At 41.9% G+C, this 24,402-nt stretch overlaps 1 protein-coding gene across 1 annotated transcript; it reads right to left on the reverse strand.

Moving 5' to 3' along the window:
• Positions 1-694: 694 nt before the first annotated feature.
• On the reverse strand, positions 695-21,102 carry LOC124511481 (ATP-dependent RNA helicase DDX19B). The gene is made up of 12 exons (XM_047078745.1): positions 20,250-21,102; positions 12,691-12,739; positions 11,741-11,794; positions 10,886-11,021; positions 10,477-10,569; positions 6,470-6,572; positions 5,818-5,932; positions 3,380-3,557; positions 2,783-3,020; positions 2,069-2,231; positions 1,391-1,582; positions 695-1,004 (listed from the first exon to the last, which is right to left on the reverse strand). Exons 1-12 carry the CDS (start codon positions 20,421-20,423, stop codon positions 943-945), a joined length of 1,557 nt encoding a protein of 518 aa, XP_046934701.1. The 5' UTR covers positions 20,424-21,102; the 3' UTR covers positions 695-942.
• Between the last annotated feature and the right edge of the window lie 3,300 nt (positions 21,103-24,402).

Consider the following 24,402-nt stretch of genomic DNA (forward strand, 5'->3'; position numbering starts at 1 on the left):
AGCTAGGGCCACCACCAACTCTCCACTATGACTTTACCAGAGGCCTTACTCAAGCACAGGCAATGGACCCACTGGTAATCAGATGTGCACTATATACAGACTGCACCTGCTGATGAAAACCACAAGGTCGTGGTCCTGCAACACAAACCTGCATACGCCAAAAGCCCCAGGTTGGCATTTTGGTCCATGCTGTGGGCAACAGGGCAGGCGGGGCTGACAACACTCAGATAAGGTGCCCCACCCCCAGCTCACAGGCCTCATGCCATACTCCAAACATGATGGCTGGCTTATCACCTATCCTACTTGGGATCTCTCTCTGTCTGTCTCTGTGTCTCTCTCTTTTTTTTTTTTTTTAACATTTATTTATTTTTGAGAGAAAGGCAGAGTGCACGCAGGAGAGGGGCAGAGAGAGACAGAATCCAAAGCAGGCTCCAGGCTCTGAGCTGTCAGCACAGAGCCTGATGCAGGGCCCGAACCCACAAACTGAGATCATGACCTGAGCTGAAGTCAGACACTTAACCGACCGAGCCATCCAGGCGCCCCTATCTGTGTCCCTCTTCATCTCTATTCTGTCTGGAGGCTGGCCTTAACACTCCTGGCCAGAGAATAGGCAGGGGCTGCTGCAAAGATCTTGAACAAGTGATTAGTTACAGCATCTAGATGGGGAAAATGCTGGCCAAAAAAAAAGACAGAATTTCAAAAGGTAAATTTCTGTGTATTCACGCCTAATCTTCAAGAGTTGTGTAAACAATTTTTTTCTACCTTCCCCCATCATTTGCACAATTTTTGTCTAGTCCAAACGTAATTTAAAATGAGGTAGGTAGTTTCTCTCTCCTCTGCCTCCTCTTCTTTGTGGCGACTGTCGAGGCCTGTGCCGTGAAAGCACCAGTCTCCCGTGCAGGGGGAGCACCAGGGGTGGGCACTGGTGACTGATGGAGCTTCTCAGTTGGCTATTTTCTCAATCTCATCCAAATCATCTGTGTCCAATCTTTCTATTTTCTTATCTGGGGAAAAAAAGAGAATTCACAGAGACATCAACACGGGGCTATCATGAACACACACACCTAGGGAAGGGACAGCACAGCAGGGAGGGAGGAGGCAGACAGGTTTCTGCCCCCATGCCAAGCCTCTGGCCACAGCAAACTTTCATGAAACCCCACGGGCTCCTGGTGCCTGAGCACGGGACAGAGCCCTAGGCCCTTCAAGCCTGGCCAAGGGGGCGCTGTTGTTCGAGTTCCTGACCTGAACTCACCAGGTGTGCTCTTCGAGAACTTCCATATTGTAGGAAAGGAGGGGAATGTGACAAGGACAAAGGCCTCTCGAGGAGGCCCCAGGAGAACCTGCCCCTCTAAGGAAAGGGCCCTGGCAGGGGACACTCCCAGGCACTCACTAAAATGCTCCTGGATTCTGTTCAGGATGTTCATGCTGTGCTTGCTGTCGACCATGTTCACTGCCAGGCCCCTCTTGCCAAAGCGGCCCGTGCGCCCGATCCGGTGCAGGTAGGTCTCGTTGTCCGGGTTCCCATCCTTGTCCACGGGAAGGTCAAAGTTGATGACGACAGATACCTGTTCAACATCAATACCTGCACGAAAGAGGGGTGGAGTCAGGACGGGAAACAAAAACCACCACCCACCAGGCGAGGCTGCCACACGCCAGCATCAGGTGGAGGAAGAGTCTGGGGCAGGCCAGCTCTGGGATTCGGGGACCGGGGGCACGCAGCAGAATCCAGAGGGAAAAGCAGAACTCTGGCAGGTGCTCACAAAATTATGACATCGCTAGAAGAGCCTCTGCTAGATACAAGAATCTGGAGATGCGGCCGAAACTTCACTAGGGGCCCCCAGGAGAGCAGGCACCATTCACTCTAAACCAGTCACTGCCTGTTTCCTTCCACCACATCAGGACTCCTGGCTTCTGTGAAAGTTCTCATCTGCTGGGGGAATCCAGCCTCTCCCAGCAAACAAAGTCAGCACCAACCCCAGCTGGACTCCCCCGAACCATCTGAGCGTCCCGTACGGGAGCCCTGCGCTCGCCATCCGCAGCCTGGCGAACAGGCACATTCTCTGCTCACCGCGGGCACACACGTTGGTGGTCACCAGCACCTTCTCTTTGCCCTCTCGGAAGCGCTCGATCACCGCAGCCCTCTGCTCCACCATCATCTCGCCGCTCAGCAGAGCCACCTGGTGGCCTTCTTTGGAGAGCTCTGCTGCCAGCCAACTAGCCGTTTTGCGGGTCTGGAGTGAAAAGAATGGTTTTAAATGGAGACACCTGGAAAAATAAAAACAAAAACAAACCTGCAAAAAAGTGGCTTGTTTCCATTAAAATACGTGAAAGCCTGCTGAGTTCAGCCACCAGGGTAGGCTTACCATTTTTACAAAGACAATTTCAGCCATGTGAATTTTTTTTGGATGAATTACTTAAATCATCTTAGTGTTCAGCTAGGAAGAGTGTGGTAGGAGCCAATATCTTCATTCTCAAATAGTCTATATTCTTAATGTTATATAATCATTTCATTGGATGTTATCTGGAGTTTTTCCCAAGGTATGTCTAAGAGGTGGGACCAAAGAAAAGTTCAATTCTTCACAGTCTTTCCCTCATAACTCATTATAGTCTGAGGAGAATATGCCCTGGGGCAGGTGGAGGTGCTTCATCATTTCCTTTCTGGCCACACAGAGGACACCCAGTCCTCCTCAGCACTGAGGTGGAGCTGGCTGAAGGGAGGGCCAGGCACACCCTCCAGTGGAGCTCCTCCCCCGGCAGGCCTGCTGCTGCCACTGCTACTCACGTGGCAGAAGATCATGGCCTGAGCAATGGTGATGGCCCCGTAGAGGTTACACAAGGCCTGGAACTTCTCATCTCTGTTATTGCACAGGACGTAATACTGCTTGATGGTGTCCAACGTCTCCTCCTCACGCTTCAGTTTGATAATGTTTGGGTCTGGGACCACTTTCTGGGCAAATTTCCATACAGAGTCTTCAAAGGTGGCAGAGAAAAGCAGCATCTGGCAGTTCCTGGGCAGCATCCTGCAAGGGAAGACCCAGGTATGTGGCATGACCCCGAGTCTTTCCCTGGAAGGAACAGAAGACAGCCACCCCAGGCTTGGAAGCTCTACACGCCGGGGAAAGAGGCAAAAGGGGGGAGGAGAACAGCAGGGAGGAGGCAAGAGCAGCCATGGGGCAGGGAGGGGGCTGGTGTTAGATTCCCTAAGTCTCCTTCCTCAACCCACGGTCAGCGCTGAGGAGCAAATGGCCTATCAAACAAATGCTTCTGGAAGCACTACAGTAAAGAACCTGATAGGAGCAAGAAGAAGTGTTTGAAGTAAAAGGAGAAGATGCTGTAGATCAGGAGGCTGAGACGTTCCTCTTGGCTCAAGAGTTCCTACCTCTGGATGCGGATGCTCTGGTCTTGGTGGCCCTGAGTAGCTATCATCACGTCAGCCTCATCCAGAACAAACACCTTGATCTTCTTAGGGTCAATGAACTTGAGCTTGGAGCACCAGTCCAGAACAGTCCCAGGGGTGCCAATGACAATGTGTTCACTGATCTTCTGACCTCTTTCCACTGTGGAGACAAGATGTTTTCCATGGGTATTTCCATGAAAAAGTCTGCTTTCCTCTCTGAGAAAAATGTAAAGCTATGATGTATTTTAATGCAACTGTTTTTATGTTTGCCTTACTGTTTTAAGGAAAGGTTATGATATCACTACAGTATTTAATAATGCTGAACAGATAAGGTAAGGATATACACAGCGAAAAGATGAAAGCCTCTTCAGTAGTGTTCTTTTCCATTCTCTGTAGTCATCCAGTTCTCTTTCAAGGAGGCTCTGTCGTTATCTTTATTTCTTCTCTGTCAACATCATTCCCCCAGCCCAGGATGGCACTTCTCCCAAGCAGACTTTCACAGCACTCTCTTCAGTGCACTCTGTCCCTCAGCTACCTTAGCATCTACGTCAAACAAGCCGGTTGCCTCTACGCACTGTCTGTCCGGGTCAGTAAACAGGATTCATCATGAAAGACTTTGCTTTCCCAAAGAAACACAAAATGCCTCTATTAGATAAAGTGCTTCCCCAGACAAGGCCTGGTGGACCATAGCATGTTCTTGACTGTGTGTGCAGTCTGGAACTTAGAAGATTTGGCTCTTCATTTTGAATTAGATGGCACTTATAATTTTTAGCCCTTTGATTACAGTCTTGACCAGACACATGCAAGCTTCCTCTAAACAGCCAAAATTTTGCCCTAATGTGAATGTTGAGTGAATTCAAAGCCAACAAATGCCCCTTCTTACTTCTGTTAAACAAACCAATTACAGCCCCCCACAAAAGTTATTCAGACTCCTCTGCCATTCTAACCCAAATTGAAAAATTTTAAATGTCTTATCATCTTTAACTAAATTTTATAGTCTTATTTACTTTTTAGAAACAATTTTAAGTTGGTATTAGGACATTGTACACTGAGTAGATTTCTGTAGTCACAGTTACAGGTTAGTGGTAAAGATTCACAGGACTTAGCCAAACTTTCAGCAAGACTTTTTTTAATTACTTAAATATTGTTGATTTGTTGTATAATAAAAGTAGGAAACCTGAATAAGGGGGAAAAAAAAAAGCCCCAAACCAAAAAAAACTCTTAAATACAGAGAACAAATTGGTGTTTGCTGGTGGAGGGGAGGTGGTGAGTGAGGGAAGGTGAAATAGATAGAGGGGTTATCTTTTACATTTAATCCACTTATCTTGATAAGCATTGAGAAAAATAGAGAATTGTTGAATCACAGGGGTGCCTGGGTGGTTTGGTTGGCTAAACGTCTGACTTCGGCTCAGGTCATGATCCCAGGGTTTGTGAGTTCGAGCCCCACATTGGGCTCTGCACTGACAATGCAGAGCCTGCTTGGGATTTTCTCTCTCTCTTTCTCTCTGCCTCTCCCTCACTTGTGTGCTCTCTCTCAAAAATAAATAAACTTAAAAAAAAAAAAAGAATTGTTGAATCCTTATATTGTATACCTGAAACTAATAGCACTGTACGTTAATTACAATCAATTAAAAAAAATGAAATGCCAGAGTTAATTGTTCATATTCTAGAACATTTTTTGTTCTTCTAATGACATTAAAAAGAAACTAGGCAATTAAATCCAAAATGTGCAACATTTTATAAGCAACTGGTCTGGCCTGTTCAAAAAGTCAAATGTACTGGGGGAGGAGAAGATATAGGAACTATTCTAGATTTAAAGAGTGCATATCCACTAATTTGATCTTGGTTCAAAAACAAAGCAGCCACAAAGAAACACTTTCGGGGAAAAATAAAATGGACTAGATACCAGTTCTTAGAGAATCTGCTAACTCTCTTGTGATAAGGGTTTTGTGGGTATGCTGAAGAATGTCCTTATTATGAGATGCACGCTCAAGTATTTAGGAATAAAGATCCACAACATCTGCAATATACTTTCAAATGGTTCCCCCCACCACACACACACATACAGATAAAGTAAATGTGGCAAAGTGATGAGTTTTTGAATGTACGTAAAGGGCACGTGTGTTATCTTTATTATTTCACCTACTGTGTATGATTTGAAATTTTTAAAATGGAAGTTGTTAGGGGAGCCTAGGTAGCTCAGTCAGTTAAGTGTCCGACTTCAGCTCAGGTCATGATCTCACAGTTCATGAGTTTCAGCCCCGTGTCAGCTCAGAGCCTGCCTGGGATTCTCTCCCTCTTTCTCACTCCCTGCCCACCCCCCTCACTTTTGTGCATGCTCTTTCTCTCAAAATAAATAAACTTTTAAATAAAATAGAAGTGGTTAGCCTAAAGAATTAGAATCACATATTCATACTCACATTTATTGCCTCGGACAGCATAAGCTAGCTTCAGTTCAGGGTAAAATTTGCCCATCTGTTCAATCACTTTTCCTGTTTGCAGGGCGAGCTCATAAGTTGGGGAGAGGCACAGACACTGGCAGGGAAAGAGTGTACAGTGAGATCTCAAGGGCAGTGGGGAACTACTGTCAGGACTCAGTTATTCCTCCAGCTGACGCTGAAGAAGGGTATGTAAATTAAAGTGCACACCATTTGATTTTTTAAGCTGCAAAGTCATAAGGTAGAATTCTGAAGGGTCAGAACTCTGGCTGGATAAAGACCGCTGAAAATAGCTATTGGCCACAGGAATATAAAAACCCCCATATGAGCAAGGATCTGAAATTCCAGTTGGAGATTAGCTTCCTTTTCACTTACTCAGAAAGTTCTCAGAACTTTCCAAAGGATGATACTTTCCTGCAAGTAGAGGTGCCAAGTCTGTCAGCAGTATCCCAGAACTGGCAAACCACGGAGAAAGAACAGGATGTGTGTGGCTACTAGAAAATCAACCATATTGCTTGTGCTCCACAAGGGGCCATGGTTTATGTAAAAAGTAATAAGCACCTTGGCTTTTATTCCATCAAATGTAATTTCTAGCTACATGTTAGCAGAAAATCCAAATTTACCAAGCCCTTACCTGGGGGTATCTATTTGCAGGTTCTACTTGGCTGAGCATGGCCAACACGAAGGCAGCTGTTTTACCAGTGCCAGACTGAGACTGGGCAATTAAGTTCTGTGGGCTGCACAAGAAAACAAACTGTTTAGGAGTGTAAATCTCAAGTATTCTCTTAGTTAAGCACAATGAAGAATAAGGCTTAGTTTACAGAAGGAGGCTTTGATTTCTGCAGTGGAGTTACACATCCTAGCTCCACAAACAAAGCACCACAGAGAGAAGACTATGGTGGGATTCAAAGCACACTCTGTATCTTTTATTCTTGACACAGCAGCCAGTGAGTGATTCTTTTAAAACGTGAGACCGCTTATGTCACTCCTCATTTCATTCAGAATAAAAGTGAAAATGCTTCTGTGCTACAATCTGGCTCCCTAGTGGTTCTCTGTTCTCAGCTCCTGCTACCTGCTCCCTTAATCACCTACTCCACCACAAAGGCCTCAGTGCTGCCCCAAAAGCATGCCAGCCATGCCCCCATCTCAAGGTTTCTGCACTGGCTATACTCTGCCTGGGGCAACTGTTCCAGGTGACAACATGTCAACTCTCCTCTCCTTCAAGGCTTTGCTCGCACATCATCTACTGATTAGAATTGTAACCTACTTTGAAATACCTTAAAGAATGATGTATTGGTGGATAGATATGTGATGAAGTATAATACAATGTTAGTGACAGAATCTAGATGATGGGCATATGGGTGTTCACTATAAAATCCTTTCAATTTTCTTGTAAGTTCGACAATTTTCATAATATAAAGTTGGGGGAAAACTGCAATTCATTTCCTTGGTGTTCCTCATCTCCCCTACTATGCTCTGTTTTTCTCTTTAGCATTTGTCACCGTTTTAACTTTTATTTATTTTAGTACGTTTATTTACTGAGAGAGAGCAAGAGAGAGAGAGAGAGCCAGCAAACAAGTGGGGGGACAGAAGATCCTAAGCAGGCTCTATGCTGACAGCAGAGAGCTCAATGCAGGGCTCAAACTCATGAACCATAAGATCATGACCTGAGCCGAAGTCAGACACTTAACCAACTGAGCCACTCAGGCGCCCTATCACCTTTTTTTAAAAACAGCTTGTAAATGTACAATTCAGTGGCATTAATTACATTTAAAACTTATATCTTTTAACATGCTATATGCTGTATATTTTATTTATTTTTAATAAAAATAAATGATCTATACTCCAGAGTAAGCTCCTTATATAGGGCAGGAATTTTTGTCTGCTTTGTTTACTAATGTATCCAAGGATCTACAATAGTATCTGTTACATACCTGTACTCAATACACATTTGTTAATGAAGAATAGTACTAAATAGTTCTCTTAGGTCTCTTCTAACATTGATGATTTAAAAATTGAGCATCTATGAAAGCATTAAGATCTCTAGGGGCACCTGGGTGGCTCAGTCAGTTAAGTGTCTGACTTCGGCTCAGATCATGATTTTACGGTTCATGAGTTTGAGCTCCACATTGGGCTCTGACCTGACATTGCAGAGCCTGCTGGGGATTCTCTCCTGTCTCTTCCCCTCCCCTGATCTCTAAATAAATAAATAAACTTAAAAAAAAAAAAATCTCTAAACACAAATGACCAATGTGAAACAAATATTCCCTTTATTCATCTCTATGTTCAAAGTGTCAAGCTAAAAAGCAACATTATTCATCATGAAAAAAGTCACTATTATGACATGGAACAAAGAAAATGTTAAGAAAATACAGACCTAAAATATCTTTTTTTTATTTACTTACATTTTATTTATTTTTTTTAATTTTTTTTTTTTCAACGTTTATTTATTTTTGGGACAGAGAGAGACAGAGCATGAACGGGGGAGGGGCAGAGAGAGAGGGAGACACAGAATCAGAAACAGGCTCCAGGCTCTGAGCCATCAGCCCATGGCCTGACGCGGGGCTCGAACTCCCGGACCGCGAGATCGTGACCTGGCTGAAGTCGGACGCTTAACCGACTGCGCCACCCAGGCGCCCCATTTACATTTTATTATTTTTTAAGTAGGCTTCATGCCCAGTGCAGAGCCCAAGGCAGGACTGAACTCACAACGCTGACTTCGTGACCTGAGCTGAGATCAAGAGTTGGATGTCTGGGGTACCTGGGTGGCTCAGTTGGTTAAAGTCAGGTCATGATCTTGGCTCAGGTCATGATCTTGCAGTTTGTGGGTTTGGGCCCCACGTCAGGCTCTGTGCTGACAGCTCGGAGCCTGGAGCCTGCTTCAGATTCTGTGTCTCCCTCTCTCTCTGCCCCTCCCCTGCTCACACTCTGTCTCTCTGTCTCTCTCTCAAAAATAAACATTAGAAAAAAATTAAAAAAAAAAAAATCGGACGCTTAACCAACTGAGCCACCCAGGCACACCCCCAAAATATGTACTTTTAGACCATAGGAAAAGGAGTTTCAGGATTTAAATTATATGCAGCATAATTTTACATAATCATATATAAGGTAGGGATTTATTTTTATAAAGAGTTCCTCATGCTCTCGAATCTTGTTTCTCAAAATGTGGTCTGAAACTAGCATCATCATAATCACTTAGAAGCGTATTAGAAAAGATGAACTTTAGTCCCCACCTCAGATGGAGACTGAAATGAGAATCTGTATTTTACTAAATTCCTATGAGATTCATATGCCTATGCAAGAGTGAAAAGCACTACACCAGAAAACAACCTTGGTAATTACCCTATTCTGGTCTTTCAGAACACTGGTTTTTGCCTGTTATATTTGACACAATAAATTTTATATATCCATCTAATGAAATCATAGTGTATATGAATAATAAATGTTTATTTATCAACATAGAAAGATGATCATCTAAGTTTTCTTTTTTTATTGTGTGTTTCTAAAAAAATTTTTTAATGTTTATTTATTTTTGAGAGAGAGAGGGAGAGAGCACAAGCGGGGGAGGGGCAAAGAGAGACAGGGAGACAGAGAGTCCAAAGCAGGCTCCAGGCCCTGAGCTGTCAGTGCAGAGCCTGATGCGGAGCTTGATCTCATGACCCTAAGATCATTACCTGAGCCAAAATCAAGAGTTAGACGCTTAACCAACTGAGCCACCCAGGTGCCCCTAATTAAGTTTTTAAAAAGCATTTGAAGATTTTATATGGTTCCATTTTTTTTTTTTCAACGTTTATTTATTTTTGGGACAGAGAGAGACAGAGCATGAACGGGCAAGGGGCAGAGAGAGAGAGGGAGACACAGAATCGGAAACAGGCTCCAGGCTCTGAGCCATCAGCCCAGAGCCCGAAGCGGGGCTCGAACTCACGGACCGCGAGATCGTGACCTGGCTGAAGTCGGACGCTTAACCGACTGCGCCACCCTGGCGCCCCATGGTTCCATTTTTTAAAAAAGGTATAGGGGCACCTGGTGGCTCAGTTAATTGAGTGTCTGTTGATTTCAGCTCATGTCACGATCTCATGGTCACAGGATCAAGCCCCTGTCAGGTTTTGCACTAGGTGTGAAGCCTGCTTGGGACTTGGGATTCTCTCTCTTCTCCCCCTTTGCCCCTTACCCAACTGCACACATGATAAAATAAAAAATAAACTAGCTATAAAAAAAAAAAAGGTATGGGACGCCTTGGTGGCTTAGTCGCTTAAGCGTCTGGCTCTTGATCTAAACTCAGGTCACGATCTCATGGTTCATGAGATTGAGTCCCACATCAGGCTCTGCGCTGACAGCGTGGAGCCTGCTAGGGATTCTCTCTTCCCCCCACCTCTGCCCCTCCCCTGCTCGTGCACTCTCTCTCTCAAATAAATAAACATTATTAAAAAAAGGTATAGCTATAGATATGTAAGTTTACATAAAAAAGTCTAGAAGTCTCTAAATGTTAGTGAGGGGTGGAGACTACAAATGATTTTTATTTTTCCTTGTTTTCTAGCTTTTCTAAAATAAGCATGTATTACTAGTATAGTTTCAAAAAATAATATGATTTTTAAAAAATGGAATATTAAAAATGGGATAGAGTTGTATCAGGACACATACGGCTCAGCAAGCATCAAAGGCAATGCATTCTCTTGTATCTTGGATGGACGGTTGAAGCCCATGGCATAGACTCCCTGGAGAAGCTGTGGTTTCCTAGGAAAACAGTTAAAGATGAAAGTCACTGTCTCTTTGGTTGAGGAAAGAAGCCAAATATCTGAGGGATTTCTTTTTCTCTTTCTTACTGTTGTTACACACATTTTATTTACAACTAACAATACTTGAATTATGTGAAACTGAGCACAATTCACATTACCTGGCAATTTTACTTAATAGCCCAAAGCAGCTAAATTCTTTTATTAAACTTGTATTAGCTAAAAATGTTCTGCTGTGATGAAAAATACATATATAATAGGACTAGGATCTCTATCTAAACACAAAGGGGAGAGTCAGAAAGTAAACAAATACTCACAGCCGAAGCTCCTCAAAGGACTTCACAGAGTAGAGCGGGGAATTTGGGTCCCGCTGCAGGACTTCCACTTGGTTCGTGTTATCAACAAGGTTGCTTCTGATCAGCTTGTTGAGTAAAGACTGGGCAGCTCTGTCTTCTGTCAGGAAAAAAAGAGCAAAGAATTTTATTTTATTTTTTATTATTTATTTTATTTTTAATTTTCACTTTTTTGAGAGCAAAGAATTTTAAAAGGCCATGAAATCCACCATGAATTCATCTGAATTTACTTGCCATTGGCATTTTAAGCAGTAACATGTATTTGTGCTAGGACTTTATCATGCAATTCGGCCTCATATCCCTCTCCAGGATCTATTCCAAACAGCTGTCCTTTCTGGAGGTTATCTATTCTTCCTATGTGTACCTAAGTATTTACTCCCCAATCTATGCTCAATAGAAAATTAAAAATTATTAGCTTAACAAACACATCACAGCAATAGGAAAAAAACCCCAGAAATTAACAAAGTTTATATTTTGATATCATATAAGCTATTTCTATCTTGTTATCTATGTTTAATATGTCCAAATATCATTAACTTTATTAGACAGTGGGGATGCAACTTAAAATTTCTTTTGTAATACCCTGTACAAGATAATCATTCAGGGAATATTTCCTGCTGCTGGAGTCCATCAGTGGTTCAAAACAAAATTTCCCTAAAATGTAAACAATGAAAATTCTTTCAACAACTATGTTGAACTTTTATTAGCACTGTGACTCCCATTAAAGTCAAACCAAGTTGGGCATAAAAACAAAGCCATGTAACAATCTATTCTCTTAAGACTGTAGAACCTTGTGGGTATAGCTCTAGGCTGTGTTACCTTTCTCTTCTTCATCTGCCTTCTCTGAATTAGCATTGGTCTTGACAACAGCACCTTTATCAGACACAAAGTGGCCGTCATTCAGTATCACATCCCATACCCAACAGCTGAGACAATTCAAATTCTATGAGACACTAGAAATGTAAAGGCCTGGGGAGCAGAAAAATAAATGAGGAAACCAAGCCACAGATAAAAACATTTTATTGTTCCTAAATAAATAAGGTATGAAACAATGTTTCTAACATTTCAATTCTTTCCTATTCCAAGTCCTCTCACTATACCTCAAACAAATGTGACTTTCCCTCATATCATCAATATTTCTGAAATGTTATAGAAAGATGATCACAGTAGGCAATGATCACAAACCACCTTGATGTTCAACAGAGGAAATCATATTTCATCAATATATACACGCTATAATGCCATTAGGATTCTATGTATATAAACTATCGATTAATAGAAATGCATATTCAAACAATGTTGTCGTTATCAAAAAATATACAGAAAAAGATTGTAAGTAAATTTGGAATGAGGTTAATGTTCCTATTCCCTCCACCCCGCCAGTAATTTTAAGTACATCAACAAAAATTTAATGGATTTTTGGTAGATACGATTTTAGATAATGACAATAGTTTAATTCTCAGGTTGCTCATACTTTGCCTCTCTCATCTCAAATTGAGGAATATTTTGAAAAAAACAAATAATCTTTGGCAGTATATTCTCATGGACAGCAATCAATTTGATCATTTATAAGTCAATTAGGCATCCTCATGCTTATATTAAGGACAATACAAAGCAAAACAGTCCAGTTTAATTCCCAAATCAAACAACTGCCAGTATCTGTCAGCCCCCTTCCTGGTAAATATATAATTTTTTTTCCAGACAGGTGTTATGTCACAGCAGAAATACTAAAGGAAATCACATGTGCTTTCAAACTAGCTTTTACTCACCATTGGCATCTGGTTTGATTTTCTCTTCCTTAAGATGCAAGTTGCTCAACTAAATGGAGAATACGGAGAGAGGGGGAAAGTGTCAGGAAAATCACTTAAAAGATTGTGAATCAACAGAGCCTCCCCAATGAAGGTAGGGAGAAATGAGCCACACTCAAGACCTTTTCATTAGGTTGTTCTGCTGGGCTCCTTTTGTTGACTAAATGAGTGAGAATAAACAAAATGTCCCATAAATACAGCAATAGAAAAAACCTGGTTACACAACAGCTCAAAATCCACACCTCCTAATTATAATCCCTAGAGAGAATTATAATTTGTGAGTTTGCTTAAGGCCCTTATTACAAAGACTCTCTCAGTAGAATACCACTTGAGTTGTCATTCTCTTGTATTACAAACAGGAAATTTTAAAAGATACTGGGAGATGCAGTCACACTTCAGACAGAGAATATCAGGTGGGAGGGCTGCAATGAAAAGCATCTGTGGGTAGGCATCAGTTATGTTGCAAGATATGTGTGAGCCACAGGACCACAACATGCCGATATGCATCCTCACATTCAAGATTTCCTTGTGATGGAAGTCTGATATATGTCTATTTTTTAGTGTTTATTTATTTTTGAGAGAGAGAAAGAGAGCAGAGTGTGAGTGGGGGAGGGGCAGAGAGAGGGAGACACAAAATCCAAAGCAGGCTCCAGACTCTGAGCTGTCAGTACAGAGCCCAACAAGAGGCTTGAACCCACAAACCACGAGATCGTGACCTGAGCCAAAGTTGGATGCTTAACTGAGCCACCCAGGTGCCCCTGGAAGTCTGATATTTTAAACAGAAAACAGTCTGGGGCGTCATAGCACACTGTATAATCAAAATACCTAGCAATCTGAAGTGGGAAAGCAAAGAATTCAAAAAAAGAATTATTAGGACTTTGATCAAACACTATAAATTAGGCAGGACTTATCTCCTCTATTAGAATGAAAATACCTTTTTATTTGTCAATTAAACCTCAGTAAAAGCTGGGTGGAAAAGAAAATACCTTAAAGACAGGAATGTTTTTATTTTTACTTGATCTTTGGATCTAGCAGAAAGCAGGTGCTCTAACCACAAAATATTAAGGGGGCTTAGGACATCATCTAGTGAAGGGTGAAAGAATGAAAATGGCTACTTTTTAAGAATTTGTTTAATGTTTATTTATATTTGAAAGAGAGAGAGAAACAAAGTGTGATGTGGGACGGGCAGAGAGAGGGACAGACAGACACAGAATCCGAATCAGGCTCCAGGCTCCAAGCTGTCAGCACAGAGCTCAACGCAGGGCTCCAACTCACGAACCGTGAGATCATGCCTTGAGCTGAATTCAGACGCTCAACTGACTGAGCCACCCAGGTGCCCCGAAAATGGCTATTTCTTAAAGTGCCACCTATACCAGCAATTCTTTATGTTTTGAGGTTCATTCTGTCTTTCCTCTAAGTCCAAGAAAGGGGAAAGGCAAGAGAGGAATGAAACTGTTGTTTATTTTGATGGGTGGTTAGTTGGGATGGAGGAACCTCACTTCTCTATTGTTGCTAACTGAAAAGGGAGTTTCTGGTGTCTCTGTATGCTTTACTGGTAGGGGATGGAGAAGTGGGGGGGTGGGGGGAGGGACACACTGGAGAGACTGGCAAGAAAGGAAATTGTCATAAAGCGGTAAAAATCCTTCATTAATTCCACATGACAGCAAACACACCAACAGACAGTCAATATGAAGCAACCAGTGCAGCATACGACGTATGGCACCGTTCAATGTATTTGAGTCTTCTCTAAAGCACTCCTCCACACCCTGCCAACAAATCTAGTTCAAGTGTAGTATTCAGGGCTGTGGAGAGGGAGAGGGATAGAGATTGGGGGGCAGGGGCACAGAGACAGACTGCCTGACTTACTGGCAATATTTAAACAGTTAATAGCACTCACTCCTAGGGTGATAACTGCTAGCTACAACAAATGATAGGGCTGAGGTACAAATGATTTAAGTATTAGAAACATCTATTACCCTAAAGCATTTTAATTATCAATGATAAAAAGAACAAACCATTCTCTTGCTAATATATTGTTCAAATGGAAGTTAACAGAGTAAATAGTTAAAATAACTGAAATGCAGGAAAAGTTGGTAGCAACAATGTAAGTGAAATTAACAGATGTATCAGGATTCTGGAGAGGTTCCAGCAGAATCTAAAAACATACCCGGGGGGGGGGGCCTGGGTGGCTCAGTTGGTTAAGCATCCCACTCTTGATTTCGCTCAAGTCATTATCTCACATTTCATGAGACTGAGTCCCACATCAGGATTTTTACTCACCCTCTCTCTCTGCCCCTCTCCTGCTTGTATGCTCTCTCAAAAAGTAAACAAATAGGGGCGCCTGGGTGGCTCAGTAGGTTGAGCGTCCGACTTTGGCTCAGGTCATGATCTCACGGTTTGTGAGTTTGAGCCCCGTAGGGCTCTGTGCTGACAGCTCGGAGCCTGGAGCCTGCTTCAGATTCTGTGTTTCCCTCTCTCTGCCCCTTCCCCGTTCATGCTCTGCCTCTCTCTCTCTCCAAAATAAATAAACATTCAAAAAAAATTTTTTTAAAGTAAATAAACAAACAAACAAACAAACAAAAAAACCTCAGCCCTCACTTGGCTATAAGGACCTCAAAGCCTATAAAGCAAGACCGTGAAGGATGGATTACCCAGTACAGTGTCAGTGAACTGAACGGTGAAATTTATATTAAAAACACAGTTAGTTTAGGGGCATCTGGATGGCTCAGTTGATTAAGCAGCCGACTTCAGCTCAGGTCATGATCTCGCAGTTCATGAGTTCGAGCCCTGCATCAGGCTCTGTGCTGACAGCTCAGAGCCTGGAGCCTGCTTCAGATTCTATGTCTCCCTCTCTCTCTAGTCCTCCCCTGCTCGCATTCTGTCTCTCTCTAACTGATTTAATAAATCAACATTAAAAATGATTTTTTTAATACAATAAAAAAATAGTTAGTTTAGATACCTTCCTTTGCTCTATTTACTTGGACCAAAAAGGAGAAACGATTTTCTGATGCAACTTCATCACAAACCATTTTGAAATTAACCAAAAAGCAAAACAACAAAAACATCCACTTTGTAAGATCCACATTCTTTCAATGCCTTTATTATTTGTTTTTAAGATGTGTTAAAATAATTGAAAATTGTACAGTTACACATTGCATTTTATTCAAAAGCACTTGAGAAAGGATTCTTGAGACAGAAGAAGGAAGATTTAATGTCAAATGAACTATACTGAATAGAGATTGTCTTCGGCAAAATGGTGAAGTCGAGGATTTGAGTCATACTCATCAGTTTTCTAATCTGTTTGCCCTCCTCTAAATTGAAAAGAAGTCTCCAACGGAACAGAGGGGAACAGAGTGGAGCCACTGAAGAACAAGGAAATAAATATAAATAGAATCTAATTTTTCTTATCTAAGATGAATAAGGAATGAAGCTTAATGAATATTTAAAATACAGTAACCTTGTACTATACACATCACTGTCACCTATGTCACACAGTACCTGTGGTGATCCCCAGTAGCAGTTCCATAAGGCAGAGGGTAACAAAGGTGTCTTTACTCATTTGCTCAGTGTTAGAATATTGTGATCTAATTTACCTGTGCACGGTTAAGTAGATTCACAAACCTTATCCAGGCTCAACTAACTAATCCATACAATATGGGCAAGTAATTTAAAAGATTCCTGCAAAGAAACTGCGCATTATAGATAATGATAATAATAGCTATTACGCATGTAGGACTTGTAATAGGCATGTCCATAACCCAATGAGGTAATCTGATTATCTTCATTTTACAGATGTGGAAACTGAGGCACAGAAAGGTTAAGCCATTTGCCCAAGGTCACATAACTAGTAAATGATGGACCCAGAATACAAATCCAAGTCTGTCTGGCTACAAAGGCTAAGGGTTTGGTTTGTTTTTTTAAGTTTATTTTATTTAGAGAGTGACAGATAGTGAGTGGGGTAGGGGCAGAGAGAGAGAGAGAGAGAGAGGGAGAGAGACACGGACAGAATCCCAATCAGGCTCTGCGATGTCAGCACAGAGCCCATTTAGGGCTCAAACCCACAAACTGGGAGATCATGACCTGAGCTGAAATCAAGAGTTGGATGGTTAACCAACTAAGCCACCCAGGCACCCCAAAAGCTAAGGTTTTAACCTCTACACAATGGTGCCTCTCATAGATAATACTATTCTCATAGGAAATAATCATTTTAGGGGCAGCTGGGTGGCTCAGTCAGTTATGCATCTGACTCTTCCAGCTCAAGTCATGATCTCACAGTTTGTGAGATCGAGCTCTGCGTCGCACTCTGCACTGACAGCACAGAGCCTGCCTGGAATTCTCTTCCTCTCTCTCTGCCCCTCTCCTGTATGCACTTGCTCACTCTCCCAAAATAAATAAATAAACTAAAGAAAAAAAGAGAAGAATCATTTTAAGGATGACACAATGGTGCAGCCACTTTGGAAAAAATGCTGACAGTTCCTCAAAAGTTAAACATAGAGTTATTATATAATCCAACAATGCCACTTCTAGGTGTACACCCAAGAGAAATGAAAATACATGTTCACAGAAAAACTTGTACATGAATGATCATAGCCAGCATTATTCAAAATAACCAAAAAGTAGAAACAATCCAAATGCTCATCAATGGACATTGATGAAGGGATAAACAGAATGGGATATATCTAGACAACGTAATATTTTTTGGCAATAAAAAGGAATGAAGTACTGACACCTGCTGCAATATGAATGGACCTTGAAAACATTATGCTAAGTGAAAACAGCCAGACACAACAGACCATCTATTGTATGATACCACTTATATAAAATGTCCAGAATAGACAAATTTAAAGAGACAGAAAACAAGTCAGCAGTTGCCAGAGAAGGGTGGGGAGAACGGAGTGACTAAAGTTTGAGGGAACTTTTTGGAGGTGGTGGAAATGTTCCACATCCTGATTGTGGTGATGGTTACACAACTGGATGCCTTTGTCAAAATTCACAGAATATGGGTGAGTTTTACTATACGTAAATTGTATCTCAGTAAACTTGACTTAAAAGCTTTAGAGGGCCAGGGCGTCTGGGTGGCTTAGTCAGTTAAGCGTCCGACTTCAGATGAGGTCATGATCTCACAGTTGTGAATTAGAGCCCCGCATCGGGCTCTGTGCTGACAACTCAAGCCTGGAGCCTGCTTCAAATTCTGTGTCTCCCTCTCTCTCTGCCCCTCCCTCCCCTGTTCACGCTCTGTCTCTCTCTTTCTCTCAAAAATAAACACAAAAAAATTTTTTTTAAACAAGCAAAAACTTTATAGAAGGCCAGTCCAAGAGATCCAACAGTCAACTAGTAAGAATTCGTGAAAGAGGAAATGAAGAAAAATAAGGGAGAGAAATCAACAATGAAAATTTTTGAGAAAATTTCTCATAACTTAAGGACAAGATTTTCCAGATTGAAAGGACCCACCCAGTGCCCAGCAAAATGGATGCAAATAGATCCATACCAAGACTTATTAGCATGAATTTGCTGAATAATGGAGACAAACAGAAGATTCTTCAAGCTTACAAAGGGAAAAACAGGTCATATCAGGAATCAGAATGGTCTCAGACATCTCTATAACCAATAAAGAAATCTAAAAGGCAATGACACAATGCCTTTAAAATTTGGTAGGAAATTAATTTCCAACCTACAGTTCTACATCCAGCCATATTATCCAAATGATAGGGCAAAATAAGATATTTCCAGAAATTCAGTAGTATCTTAAAAATACTTACTTCCCATACACCTCCAGAAAGCTGATGGATGGCTCCACCAAATGAAGAAAGATGAGAGGCACCTGAGTGTCTCAGTCAGTCAAGTGTCTGACTTAGGCTCAGGTCACGATCTGGCTATTACCGAGTTCAAGCCCCGTGTCGGGCTCTGTGCTGACAGCTCAGAGCCTAGAGCCTGCTTGAGATTCTGTGTCTTCCTCTCACTCTCTACCTCTCCACCCGCTCACTCTTTGTCTCTCTCTCTCTCTCTCTCTCAAAAATAATAAAATAGGGGCGCCTGGGTGGCGCAGTCGGTTAAGCGTCCGACTTCAGCCAGGTCACGATCTCGCGGTCCGTGAGTTCGAGCCCCGCGTCAGGCTCTGGGCTGATGGCTCAGAGCCTGGAGCCTGTTTCGATTCTGTGTCTCCCTCTCTCTCTGCCCCTCCCCCGTTCATGCTCTGTGTCTCTCTGTCCCAAAAATAAATAAACGTTGAAAAAAAAAATTAAAAAAAATAATAAAATAAACATTAAAAAAAAAGAAAGATGAAGAGAGGGGATACAAGAGGAGTGAATCCCCAGAATGAAGCTGAAGGGAAATCTGCCCTGTTTTCCTCCAGAACCCAAAATGAGTTCTGTTCTGAACACAGGGAGAACTAGTCCAAAATGAAGGAGGCTAAAAGATGTGGGGGAAATTAAATTAATAGAATAATGTGTCTGAACATCCTGAGATAATCTTAGACAATTAGCAAAGAGCTTGGGGTTGAATTGGTGATAAATACAAAGAACATGAAGAAAAACTGCAAGGCAATTATAAATTCCAAGGAAAAACAGAAAGTTTTAGAGGAAAGTAAAAGTATTGATAAGTTACTAATTATAGAAACATGAAATACTGATCTAACTAAAATTACAATATAATGAAAAGGTAGGGAATGGGAAAGTGTGCATGTGTGGTGGAGAAAGGAGGATGGAGGAAAGAATCAAAATCAGTAAATACCTAAAACTGAAAACTCAAGAACTAGCAAAACAAATGTGTTCCCTAAAGGGAACAAGGAGGTCAATGATGTAAATCAGTTTCAAGAGAACTATTAGTTGTCTCTGGGGAGGAAAAAATTGGTGGTGGTGGAACCAGTTTTTAAAACTATTTGACTCTGAATTATGTGCTTATAAATTATTATCAGTTATAAAAAATAAGACAAAGTCCTTTTTCTCAAGAGATTCACAGAAATAAGTACTAACAAATAGGTTCAAAGCACTATCAGAACTTAGAGTGTTTAGGTGGGAAGAACGAATTCTACATAGTCACGTTTAACTCCTATCTTGTTTACTGTGCATGAGGCCCAGAACAAAAGTTAAGGTGATCAGAAGAGGATTTACTGACTGCTGGGCCTAGTAAGTCGATCATTCATTATCACTAAGCATGCTGAGGAAGCACACAAAGATGAGTAAGCCACGGTCCCAGAGTCCAGGAAGTTCAGAATCCAGAGATGGAGAATGACACAAGGTGATTACAATCCAAGGTTGGGAGTGGGGAGTGGGGAGTGCAGTCTACAATCAGTCTTGATTCAGGGAAGACGGGCAGGCGGCTGAGCTCTTCATCCCTGGGAGCACTCACCTGCTCTTATGTAACCCAGGAGGCGGATGGATAAACAAAGCCGCTCAAAGTCCAGGCTTCATTCCCACACGCACTCTATACCCATCCTGACCAAAGTAGCAACTGTCTTTCCAAGGGAACCGATCGTCGGTCAAAACTGACCCCTAACCCTTTGATGGCTGAAGCCAACTCACCGACTCGGCCGCTGCCTCCTGTTCATCCACCGCCAGGGCCCATGAGTCGGTGGCCATGGTCCCAGGCGCCGGTGGGACGCTGGTGCTGGCGGACTCGCTGGCTGGGGAAGCGCGATCGTGGGCTCCGTGGGGTCGCAGCAAGCCCCGCTCCGGCCCCACAGAGGGGGAAGTCATTCGCTTTGGCGCTGGAGACCGGAAGCGGCGCGCCACAGTGACGTCGGAGTCCGCGCCGGCTCTCCCCTCGCCCACTTCCAGCTGCAGCTTCCGTCGCTTTCGGACCCCCACCCTTACCTCTGCTTAGCTCACGTTTTCTTATCTAATGTCCAGAAACACAGACTGAGGTAGGTAGTTGTCTGAAAACACCTAAACTTCTGCCAACTGGCTCTCCAACCCACGAGCAAAACCACATTCCCGCTCAGCACGCTGCCACAGCAGCTCACATAGATTGAATGTATCAAAACAGCCATTACAGATACAGTAGCCACCAAAATGCATATTGAAACAAGGAGATCTTCAGGTTGTCATTTCAGTGCCCAGGTGTTAGGAGTCAGCCATATCAAACGCCATTTGGTTAAAAATTTGGCAGACTAAAAGAATTACACCTTCAAAAAGACTCAAGGAAGGTGCTAGGGAAATGTGTTCCAGGTAGAGAATTGAAACAAGAAAGAGCAAGGAGGTTTGTGTCTGAAGGACACAATTTCTTTCAATTTCTGTGAGTACTGACAAGAGCCAGGGATGAAATTGGTAGGAGGTAGATGCAAAGGGCCACGCAAAGCAGCTTGAGGAGCAAATGAGTTCATTCCAGGAAACTCTTCCCTATCTGGCATGACTTTTGGAGTTAGCTGTGCCTGGTTGGAATCCCAGCTCTCCCGTTTAAGAGTTGAATGATTGGGAGAATTTTTTAAAGAAAAAAATATCTTGGGCTTTTAGAAGAGGTAAAATAAGGATTAAGTGTGACACACACTTTTTCCCCTAACTGGAAACAAACAAGGTCCTCTTCCCTTATTGCTTCACTAGAAAGAAGCTGGCATTTTCCTGCAACCTGAGAAAACGAATCCCCATTTCTCTCTCTTTGCCAATATTCCACTCCAGTAAATTAATTTCAAGCAGTAGCAGGCTGTAGAATTTTACCTGTAGAGTATGAGTAAGAATGTTCAGGAAATAGTAAAGTATTTCTAGGCAATACCCTATTTGCCATGATTCTTTTTCTTCTGCACCCTTTAGGGTTAATTTGGTGAAGTTTTTTTCGAAATCTATAGGTGAGGATGTGCAAAAAGAAAAAGGCAAACACATCCAGGGAAGACATGACCTACATCTCATCATGTCAGAAGCAATCTTGAGAAAATTTTGCCAGCAAAATTAAATTGATCACAGGGCTAAAGGAGGTTAACAAATTGTTTTAAAGTATAATGAGATTAAAAACAAATCCAAAGTGTAGGACTGTATATAATAGGATACACTTGTGCAAAAAAATTACCTCATATATGCTTGTACATACTATAGAGAATGAGATACAAAACTGCTAACAGTGCCTGCTTCTAGTGAGGGGCTCTAGAAATCTGGGGTGGGAGAAGACTTACTTTTCGTTGTGTACACTTTATCCTCTGAAATTCATTTTCCATGTGCATATTTTCTTTTTAAAGTTGTGAGAATTTCAGGCAAGAAGGGGAATAATACAATAAACATCTAGATTCCCACCTAGGGCTTAGTAAGTAAAACAGTTAACATTCGATTGAAGCCCCTGTATAGCCATCCAAGAGACAGCAGCTCTCCTAAATTTGGTGCTTATCTTTCCCATAAATGCTATTAGCATGGGTTGCTTTTCTCTATTAAGAAACAACCCCCAAACTTAATTAGCGTCAGGATTCTAGACTCTGTCACCATCCCACACACCAGCACAATGGGAGACAACTGCTAAGAAGCAAACTGGTTTCCAAAGTGATGCATAGAGGACCCAGGGTCATAAGAGCAGCTGGATTTGAATTCAGCATCCTGGCATTTACTCCCATGTGACCTCAGGCAGCCTCCAACTCCTCCGAAATTATGGTAAGTACCCACTGCACGGTTCAATTATTCAACTAAGGCTTTTGGCCCAGTGGCTGGCTTATGGCGAAAGCTTGACACATATTAGCTATAATTACTATTCCTGCCCCTCTAGGGGTGAGAGTCAGGAACAAGCCTAAATGTGTTAAAAAGGGTCTCATTTCTAACCTCAAAGATACTCACATCGCCCACGGATAGGGCGGGCTGAAAGCGCCCCAGGGCGCGGCCTCGGATGCGGCCAGCAGCCCCCGCCATCGCCGCTCAGCAGGGCGGTTACCTCGGTCAACGGCCACTCACTGCCCTAGCCTCATTGGCTGAGGTCTGGTCCAGCCAGCCAATCAGCGGAGGGGACGGCCCAGCGTCGGGCAAGCGTGCCCGGGTACATAGGGGCCCAAGGAGCGAAAGACAGAGTCTAGGCTCCAGCAAAGGGTCCTTTGTGTATTGAACTTTGTCATTTTTTTTGCTGAATATCCAGCTCCTTCCTTCGCTAGGCTGGAAACTCCACGAGTGCAGGGCAGTGTCTGCTTTCCTTAATGTTGACCTTCAGGGACTAATGCATAACAGACCTTCATTTGGTGAAGAATTAGATGAGGAATGCCCATCCCCCACATAGATCAAACTTTTAAATCTTTATGTCTGAATAGGTGAAGAAGCTCTTTCTCTCGTTTATGTCCTTGCCACTGCAAGTGTGATCTCCCTGCAGCAGTGTAGATATCAGCGTCTATGGGAGCCCTTTAGTATTCAGAATCTCGGGCCTCACTCCTAGACCTACTAAATCAGGATCTGCATTTTAAGATACCAGGTGATTCCTTAACAACTTACACTTTGAAAACTGTTCAGTCATTCCCATTTGTCCTGATAGTAAATAAATGAAAAATCTAAATCCGTTGTTATAGATTATATATATGTTAATATATATTATATATAAATAATATAAATATATATTATATAAGTATCTATAAATTATATATAATATAATATATATACAATATATAATATATAATATAATATATAATATATAATTATATAATATATAAATAAATATATATTATATAATATATATAAATAAATATATATTAAATAAATATATAAAAATATAAATATATATTAATATATATTACACTTTATTTTTGAGAGAGAGAGAGCACAAATGGGGGAGGGGGAGAGAGAGAGAGAGAGAGAGAGGGAGACACAGAATCCAAAGCAGGCTCCAGGCTCCCAGCTGTCAGCACAGAGCCCGATGTGGGGCTCGAATCCACAAACCGTGAGATCATGACCTGAGCCGAAGTCGGAAGGTCAACCAGCTGAGGTACCCAGGCGCCCCGATGATAAAATATTTTAGGTGCTATGGGAGAATTAGAATCTAGGACTATATATTTCCAAAATGAAGTATTTTAGTTGTACTCTCTTGAGCTCTGTTAGCTTTGTCATGTCCCAAGAGGGTCAACCAGTGTTCTACTGCAGAGTGTGTGTAGTACTTATTCTTACCTGCAGGCCTATTTGCTCAGCCCAGAATAAAAGATTTCTTAAAATACACAATTTGGATGTTGTTTTGAGATAGCTTTCCTTCTAGTACATGGTTGACATTAAAAGAGGAAAATATCATAGAGAACTGGATAATTAGCTGAATAATTCAAGTAGAATGTTCAGAACAATCTGACTTTTGGGCCTCAATTATTTCTCTTCATGTGTATTGACCCAGTTGTTGGGTGAATGAAAATAAATTAAAAAAAAAAATGTCTCTAGGGCCACCTGGTTAAGCTTCCAACTCTTGGTTTCAGCGCAGGTCAAGATCTCATAGTTTGTGAGTTGAAGCCTTGTGCTGTTAGCTTGGAGCCTGCTTGGGATTTTCCCTCTCTCTGTCCCTCCCCCTCTCACTGTTGCTCTATCTCAAAATAGATAATATATATAAATATATACTTATATATATACTATATATATAAATATAAACTTAAAAAGTATATATGTCTTTAATTCTTTCACTAGTGAAGGTGCTATCTGTTAGGGTCAGGTGTAAGGCAGGGTAAAGATAGGAGTCAGAGGCTAAAAAATTTAGCAAAGGCTTTATTTGGGAACTAAGGTCTAGGGTGAGGTTCTGTGACTCAGGGAG

Source organism: Lynx rufus, unplaced genomic scaffold (genome assembly GCF_022079265.1).
Source record: "Lynx rufus isolate CCGP_SWC_20201006 ecotype Redwood Valley unplaced genomic scaffold, mLynRuf1.p SCAF_16, whole genome shotgun sequence".
Classification (NCBI taxonomy): Eukaryota; Metazoa; Chordata; class Mammalia; order Carnivora; family Felidae; genus Lynx; species Lynx rufus.